The following is a 9,194-nucleotide window of genomic DNA, read 5'->3' on the forward strand; positions in this document are numbered from 1 at the left end:
CATGGCCAAAGAGAGCAGATACCAGGAAAAGCAAAACCTAGATTGACTGCAACTAAGCGTTTGGTGGAGAACGACAACAAAGGAGGCGAAGAACTGTGTTTAGCATATGATCGACATGTTCACTCCTGCAGTGCATTAATTTGCTTGTTAGGTCAGATAAGTAACTTCAAAGTCAAACTAGTGGATAGATTAAGATTATGATTATGAATTGAATTAAGAAAAGGAATCCTTAGTGAATTAAGATTTATTGAAAGTATAATAATAATAATAATGAAAATAGATATTACTAATACAAAACGATGCATTGTTAATCTCCCAATCTCTTTGATCCAAAGCCAAAACATCCTTTAATTTCTCGATCTCTCGATGTAAAGAAACAACAAAAAAAAGGAGTCTACATCTCTAAGATCATGAAATCGAAAACCAAACCTTCGAGTTGAGAACGGATTTGTTAGGGCGAAGGCCTAAACTTTTGACTACAAAACATGCACTCGGTGGAAACGTTGTTTGACTTGGAAATTGGTAGACGGTTGAATTCGATCGCTTTGACTTTTTAAAAGGGGGAGTGTGTGTGCACTTGTAACTAATTGTTAGGGATATTTGGTCAATTTCGATTTGACTATTCTTCTTTCTTTCTCTCTCTCTCACCCACACAAAGAAGCGTCCAAATTGGATTGGAAAATATAGATGAGATCAAATGAACCCCTTTCGAGGGGTCAATCGATTGAGATAGGAGCCCTAATTGGGGGTGAATTCTTCAAGGTTCGATTGAGATAGGAGCCCTGCTTGATAAGGCCTCTCTAACATTTAAAATCAGTGTCTCATGGTGGAATGAGTTCCTAAGTTAATGTACCTAAAAAGATTATAGTTTTCTTCTTAAATCACCATCACTTACGTAAGATTAAGTGCGAGAATATTTTCCTTATGTTTCATATTGATATGACACATTTTATTGGCAATCTTTTGCTTCCTATCTGATTAAACTCAACTTGGTCTAGTTGAATACAGATAACTATAATATAACAATTATATTTGACCTCAAATCCAAGCCGGTATTTTTCTTCTCATCCGACCTCATTCAGAACTTGATTATAAATGATTCATATGGACTTTGGATCCCAAGATTACTTGAATCATCGAAATGGATCACTTGTCGGGTCAAGGAGTAATAACATGATTTGTTCATCTAACTTAAGCTTATTAATTATTAAGTGTTAGGGAAAAATATTATTGATATATACACAAAGACCCGTATGCATGAAATTATTCGAAATGTATCCAAAATAGAAATGATATGCTCTCGAGATATCACCTATACGAAAACCAAGGTTGAGAAAGGTTTTCTAACATGTTCCCTCTATTACTAAGTTAGTAATTCAAGGTCCTCACATGTAGGTTCAAGTTATTCAAAAGTAGTCTCTTACATTGGGTTTAAGATATATTTTTATATCGTAGAGGATGAGAAGTGAGTTTGTGATTGTCTTACTCGTCATAATGGATGAGAAGGAAATTTGTAATTGTTTTCTTTGTCATAAAAGATAAGAAGGAAGCTTATGTTTTTTTTGCTTTGAATCTTGTAGACAAATAAATAGAGGGTGACTTGGATTTTATATGATAACCACGTGCTAGCCGATAGTAGACTCCATATCACTTATCCCCCACCGCCACCGCCCCTATCGAAGGCATGCTTCAAGGCTCTCGCAAGAGGGGTTCGAAGCACATCGCTTAGTTCGTCTGACTTGGGAGAGTTTAGTATCTTATCTTATGGTTTGTTTAACTTGGGAGAGTTTAGTATCTTATCTTATGGGTTGGGTTTTCCCTATTCAGGTGTTCTAGGCATATTTGGCTTGTGTTTTTACCATAGTAGATTTCGTTGGAGTGGGTCAGATTTTTCCAACTTACACGCCTCAGGCACATGTTGTCTTGCATCTCTACCATGACGGATTTCTCTTAGCATGGGTTGGGTTTTCCAACATATATGTCTTGGGCCCATTTGGCCTTGTGCTTCTACCATAGTTGATCCCATGTGGGTCATGTTTTTCTGACTCACGTGTCTCAAGCGCATTTGGCTTTGCGCCTTTACTGTAGTGGATTCATCTTGGCATAGGTCGGGTTTTTCTAACTCACGTGTCTAGGTCGCATTTGACCTTATGCCTTCATCGTAGTGGATTTCTCTTCACATGGGCTGGGTTTTCCTAACTCATACATCTCGAGCACATTTAGCATTGCGCTTCTACCATACTAGATTTATCATAGCATAAGTCATATTTTCCCGACTTGCACATTTTGGGCATATTTGGCCTTGCACTTCTGCAATAGAAGATTTTTTATCATATGGGTTAGGTTTTCACGACTCACGTATCTTATGTGCATTTAGCCCTATGCCTTTGTCGTAGCGCATTTATCTTGACACAAGTCGGGTTTCTTGACTCATGTGTCTCGAGCGCATTTGACCTTATATCTCTACTATAGCATATTTATCTTCATACAAGTAGAGTTTTCTTGACCCATGCATTTTGGGCATATTGGTCTTGTGCCTTGACTATGATGGATTTTTTTTTACACGGGTCGGGTTTTCCCGACTCATGCATCTAGAGCATATTGGCCTTGTACCTCTATCATGATAGATTTCTTCACGTGGGTCATGTTTTCCTCACTTATGCATTTTGGGCACGTTGGCCCTGTGCCTTCGTCATGATGGATTTTGTGTTCTCTCACTATGGTGAGCTTTAAGTCTTCCTTTCGTCATGGTGGATTTCGAGTTCTACCATTGTAGCGACCTTTGTTACTGTGGATTTTGGGTTCTCTTGCCATGGCAAACTTCATGTCTTCTCTTAGTCATTGTAGATTTTGAATCCTCTCGCCATAGCGAGCTTCATGTCCTCCCTCTACCATAGTAGATTTCGGGTCCTCTTGCCATGGCAGGCTTCAAGTCCTCCCTTCATCATAATGGATTTCGGGTCCTCCCACTGTGACAGATTTTGGGTCCTTCCTTCAATGTGGAGGGCTTCATATCCTTCCCCCACCATAATGGATTTCATGTCCTCCACCATAATGGGCTTCAAGTCCTCCCTCCGCCATAGCAAATTTTTGGTCCTCCCACCATTGCAGGCTTCAAGTCCCCATTCTACCATGGCGGATTTTTGGTCCTCTCACCACGATAGATTTCTCTTCATGTAGATCAGGTTTTCCTGACTCATGCATCTTGAGTACATTTGACCTTGCACCTCGATCGTGGATGATGTTGATTCCTATTGACACAAGTCGATGCTCTTCGCCAAAGACGTTACGTTGGATCTCATCATTGATAATGGTCTCGACGATGGTCCGAAGGCTAAACTGGTCGATGAGTGCTTATACCTAGCTCTTCTTCTTTGAGGAAAATAGTGACTACGACAACCATAACTCTATAAATAACATTAAGGTCTCTTCCACGGTGAGCATGGGGTACAAGAGGTCATCCTACATGACGTAAGTGAAGATCACCTTGAGGAGCCACCCCTTGAGCTTCTTGTTGTTAACGGTGATGGATCCCTGCAAGCTCTCCCACACAATGCGGTTCATGAGGGCATCAATCAGGGTGGTATTGTCGGAGCCATTCATCCCCAACATTACAAAGATCTCCCCTTCCCTCACCTCGCTCGAGATGGAATTCAATATAGCCTCTCAATCTTGAGATCATCTTCAATGCCCTGAGGCTAGCGATGGGGTCAATGGCGAGGTAGTTCTTGCGTAAGAGCGATAGCTTCCAGTACTTCTTCATATTATATGAGAGATCAATGAAGATGAGGATGAAGGGGTCAAAGGCGAAAGGCCAAGTGGTCACCGACGTCACCTTTGGGAGCGAAGTCATCGAGCTTGAGGGCATGGTGCTCTGGGGAGGCATAGTCATCGCTCTCGGTGACGTTGTGTTGTGAGCATCACTTGTTGGGCTAGTTGGGGCAAGAGCGGAATAACAGCTTGCATCATGCTCATTAACGTCTGTACCTACTGGGTGAGGCTCAAGAACACTTTAGTGAGGATGAGCAGGTGACTCGAGGTTGCCTCCAGGGGTGAGAGGCTTGGGTCATTGAACGAACACCCATATCGTGTCAATGTTTGACCCAAGATGGATGCATCTACATGTAAAAAGAACCTCCTTACTCGAACATTCATTGAGAGGGTTAGAAGGCAGACATCCTTACGATATTGAGCCCTCTTTCTAGCACCAAAATGTTAGAGGAAAATGTCATTGACATCTTGGTTAGCCCAATATATTCCGAATCCATATGCACAGGATTGTCCAAAATGTATCTGAGGTAAAAACGTCGTGCTGCCGAAGTGTTGTCCATACGAAGACTAAGGTCGAGAGAGATTTTCCAACATGATCTCTTCAATGCTCAAAATCCGAGATCCTCAAATATGAGTTTGAGTTGTTTAAAAGGAGTTCGCGTTATAATGGATAAGAAGAAAGTTTATGATTATCTTCCTTATTATAAAGGATGAAAAGAAAGCTTATGATTATCTTTTTATCATAATAAATGAAAAAAAAACTTATATTTTCGTACTTTGAATATTTAGATTCTCTATTAATTAATTAAAACAAATTTTCATATCCAACAATAAGACATAAGGATAGAATAGTAACGTTACAACACAATAAGTCAAGACAAACAAAGCAATAAAGTGGTTTTGGCATATCTTTAAGTGACGAGTGAAGAAATTCCATTAATACCCAAAAAAAAATTAATGATAAATGTTTTCTCCTTATATCGAAGAAGCTCTCTTATACGATGGACTCCACACCTCTCTAAAATTTACATGTGATAGTGTTCTAGCCCATATTATTATGATCTAAATACAAATACATTTGTAGGTCCTCAAAGCCGAATTTGATATATATTTAAAAATCAAACTATAGAAAAAAGATAAATCGAGAGAAGTATGATGGGATTTATAGAACTATAGGTCTAATGTTGAATAGGGCAAAAGTGTTCATTCCTCGTCAAGTGCCAAAGACTTCGTACATGGATCTCAAATAGTAGATAACAACAAAAGTCATCGCATGATATCTGTCGTGTTAGTCTCGATCATAACAAAAAATATTTTTCGAATCTAGAAAGATTCAAAAAATATTTTCCAAAGAGATTGGACTCTCTCTCTCTCTCTCTCTCTCTCTCTTTCTTTTAATTTTTATCCTCTCAATTTCGAATATTTATTGACTTAAATACCAAAGAGAAAGAGTCAGAGAGAATGAACCCGAATTTGATCTTTATTATAGTAAGTAGACTCTCAAGAGTTCAGTTTTTCTTTCATAAGTCTCGCGGATCGACGAGGAGAGCACATTCGACTCATGCATTTATCTCAGTGCGACTCGATCATCTTTGCGTTTCGACATAGATGATCAATAAGAAGACTAACCAGCATAGTCGATGATAGAGTAGACACCAACATTGATATGCACATGTCATCTTATCATCCATATTATGTCATCATAAGCCTAATCAACACCTACCATCCAATAAATAGATTTTCCATCAGCATCCAAGTTTGAGAATGCTGGCAGCTGTGGGTGTTGACCAACCTCTCCCCAAACTGCCTCCATATTGCAAATGGCCCCCTTTGTGTGTTATTTTTCCTCCTCCTTTCTTGTGTTTCTTGTTTGATTGGAATCCATACCACTTGAAACACACACACATACTGTGTATGCATGCCAAACAATATCTTCCTTTTGCTTCAACTGTACTATTAGCTTCACCTATGGGAAACAAATTGGTTCTCTAACAATTGAGTCACCTCCCTAAGTATTTGGTAAGTTCCCATCATATAATACAATATGTCAACTTGATGACATGGTTATGCTCACCTTCAAGAATATACATTCCTTAAACGCGTATGACGCATAATTGAAAACTCCATAAGAGTATATTTTAGACGTAAATCTAAACACGATAACAGTAGACGATACCGATGCCAAAAGAATAATTAATTTTAAATTAAGAATCAAATAAAAAACTAATGAAATAGACGAAAGAATTGTGTGGTTTAGTGTTTTTGTCTATGTTCATATAAGATCAAATTCTTTACTCTATGAGGATACTCAATACAAATACAAGGAATAAAATCCTCTCTCCTGAGTTAATTTAAATCTAAAATCTTTATATATATACTCTTGCAGAAAAAATTAATTTTTTGGTTTTTTTCTCTATGAATACCTAAAGATAATCATAGAACAAATTAATCTTAATTTACAAAGATTTTTTTCATATTTAAATTTTCATATCTAAGTAATCCAAATGACCTCTAAAAATACTTATAAACCCTAATAAATACCCACAAGTAGATTGTGACATCATGAAAGATCACTAAGAGAATTGGCACAGCGGTTGAGTACGAGAGAGAGAGAGAGAGAGAGAGAGAGAGAGAGAGAGAGAGAGAGTCATGGCACAGAACTCAGAGGCTTTATTCTTGCTTGCAAGATTCAAACATTTCAGCTTCTTCCTCTACCTTCTTCTCCGCGTCCTACGCCCACCTCCATCTTGACGCACGAAGCTGTTCATACGCATCACCACCGTTCCATGGAGAGAAGAGGAATCTTCCGGAGTTCACCTCCGCGTCGGCGTCGATGAATCCAGCATCGGCGTGGCGTGGCGTGTTCGCGTCAACCGAGAGCCTTGTCTTGTTTGCTGATCCACACAGACTCCAACGCCTACGTGGTTATCCGTGAAGAACCACAGACATCTTTACTGCCCTGTGTCGTCGTATGTGTCGACCACGAAGAGTCCGGTCCTCCATTGACATGCGAGATGTGTCGGAACAGCTGCGTCCATTAAAGCTCCTCAGCACATCTGGGTGGGCTGTTCTGACAGGCACACTGCATGGTTTGCTTGCCACCATTTATTGGATCAGATGTTTCTTACCGTGGGTTGAGATCTTGCACTCTGACAACAATGCAGGTCATGCTTTGTTCGCCATTGTTCATCGAGTCAGACGTTTCCTGTAGTGGCTCCATTCCACTAACTTGAGCTGTCTGTTGATTGCTGAAGACGTGTGCAGTAGACACGCAGAGGGCTAAGAGAGAGAGAGAGAGTGAGAGAACTGATCGGAATATATAATATGACACCATGGCTTCGGCTACTGAGGTAGCTTCTTGCTACATCTTTGTTCCTCATGGTTGTCCTCAGCCTCACACAACTCTCAAGTGTTGTTTGCTCGTCTTAAAGAAGACTGTTTGGTGAGCGGAAAGGATGAGTAAAGAACAAGAGAGCAAGTTACTGAAAACGCAGGTAAATCTGTCATCTCCTTGGCCTGCTTCCTCTGTTCTCAGCATCAGACAATGGTGTTTTCTTGGTTGAATCATAACCCAAATTTGAAGCTCTTCACGGAGATCTCTTGTTTCCTACTTCATTTGCAGGCATGTGTTCTGAAAGTGAACATATGTTGTGATGGATGCCAGAAGAAGGTGAAGAAACTGCTGCAAAAGATCGAAGGTATCGTATTTCTCCTCTTTCTGACAGTTAACTATTCTCCCTGTGATTTGCCTTTCGTCCATTAGAATGCTAGCTTCGGATCTAACCATTTGTTCCTGAGAAGTAAGTTCATTTGATTGGGTGATTCAGGGGTCTACACTACCACCATAGATGCAGAGGAGAGGAAGGTGACCGTCACAGGGAATGTTGATCCTGCCGTCCTGATTACAAAGCTTAGAAAGGCTGGCAAACATGCTCGGCTGTGGTCTGCAAAGGCTGGAAACCATCACACCCTCACCGACCAGCTTGAGCTTACCAAAGCACAGCAGCAGAAGGAACACTGGAAGACACAGAAGAAGGGCCAGCAGCCACAGCAGCAGGCAAAAGGGTTCAAGGATCTGAAGTTTCCGAATCTGAAGGGACTGAAGTTGCCCTTCAGGAAGGGCAACAGAACAGTCAAGTTTGACCTTCCTCCCAAGGAAGACGTTGATGATGGAAGTGAGTATAGTGATGATGACTACGATGAATTTGAGGACGATGACGGCTTGGACGCCATGGATGGCTTTGAAGAGGACGTCCGTGGGAAGGTTCTGGGGAAAGATACGAAAGGCGCCGCTGGTGGTGGTGGTGGAGGAGGACGTAAGGGAGGAGTACAGGCGCAAAACAAGGCTATGGGTGGTAGCAACGTCAATGGTGGGGGGAGCCACAGCCAGGGCGGCGGTGGTAAAAATGTCCATGGAGCCCGTGACAGCAAGCATGAAGGAAAACACAACAAGGGTGGCAAGAAGGGTGGTGGTGGTGGGAGCAATGATGGCGTGGGGGGCGATGGCCAACTTAACATGATGGGGCAAATGGGTCACATTCCAGCAGTCCGAAGGCTGTCGGCCGGAGGGGGCATGCCGGGGTACTTCCAGGGTGGAAATGTGCCGCCGGAGATGATGATGGCAGGAACAAATCCCTACCATCAGCAGCAGCAGCAACAGCAGCAGCGGCAGAGGATGATGATGATGATGATGATGATGAACGGTCAAGACCGTGCTGCATTCCCGCCGCCTGTGGGCTACGGCTACGGCTACGGCCGGCCGGTTTACGCGCTACCGCCACCGCCAACCCAACCCCAGGCGGAGCCTTACACCATGTTCAGTGATGAGAACCCCAACAGCTGCTCCGTCATGTGAAGCAATCTTGACAGTGTGCGTCTCTTCTCCCTCGAGAAGCATGAAGAGGGATCACTCTGCCCTTATCATCATCTTCCAATATGTCTCTTTTTCTCTTTTGTTTTCTTGAATTCCGGGCATAGGTTTTAGAGCTATATATGTGGTTGTCACTGCAGCTTTTAGCAACACATGGATGGATGGATGGATGGATAGGTCTTCCACTTGTGGTTCTATATGTTGTTTGCTTAATGTGATGATAGTACTGAAGTGAGTGAGTTATGTTATTTAATTTTACTCGTTTCCTTTCATATGTAAGTATTATGTAATCATTACTTATCTGTTCATGGAATATGCATAATTGCTAAAATGTTTATATTTTCTTTTTTTTTTCCTTAAACATTGGCTTGTATATCTAAAAGATTGCTCTCTCTTCTTTTTTCTAATTATCTGATTATATATCTCAAATATTGATTTGGTCGTTCTATAGTTGAGAATTCAAAATCTTATTTGATATATTTTGCATCTCAAAATCTGAGAATAGTATAGTGATTCACTTTATGAATATTCTACATTTAATCAAGGCTACTTT

The 9,194-nt window shown here is 41.1% G+C and overlaps 1 protein-coding gene across 2 annotated transcripts; it reads left to right on the forward strand.

Moving 5' to 3' along the window:
* Positions 1-6,472: 6,472 nt before the first annotated feature.
* LOC103993502 (heavy metal-associated isoprenylated plant protein 32) lies at positions 6,473-8,894 on the forward strand. 2 transcript variants are annotated; one of them, XM_009413591.3, is made up of 3 exons: positions 6,473-7,265; positions 7,394-7,469; positions 7,599-8,894. In XM_009413591.3, the coding sequence occupies exons 1-3, from the start codon at positions 7,227-7,229 to the stop codon at positions 8,624-8,626; spliced, it is 1,143 nt and encodes a 380-aa protein (XP_009411866.2). In that variant the 5' UTR covers positions 6,473-7,226; the 3' UTR covers positions 8,627-8,894. The 2 variants fall into 2 exon arrangements, with proteins under 2 accessions (XP_009411866.2, XP_064976376.1); XM_065120304.1 differs by lacking the exon at positions 6,473-7,265 and having other exon boundaries at positions 7,277-7,469.
* The last annotated feature ends 300 nt before the right edge of the window (positions 8,895-9,194 follow it).

This window comes from Musa acuminata, chromosome BXJ2-8 (genome assembly GCF_036884655.1).
Source record: "Musa acuminata AAA Group cultivar baxijiao chromosome BXJ2-8, Cavendish_Baxijiao_AAA, whole genome shotgun sequence".
NCBI lineage: Eukaryota > Viridiplantae > Streptophyta > Magnoliopsida > Zingiberales > Musaceae > Musa > Musa acuminata.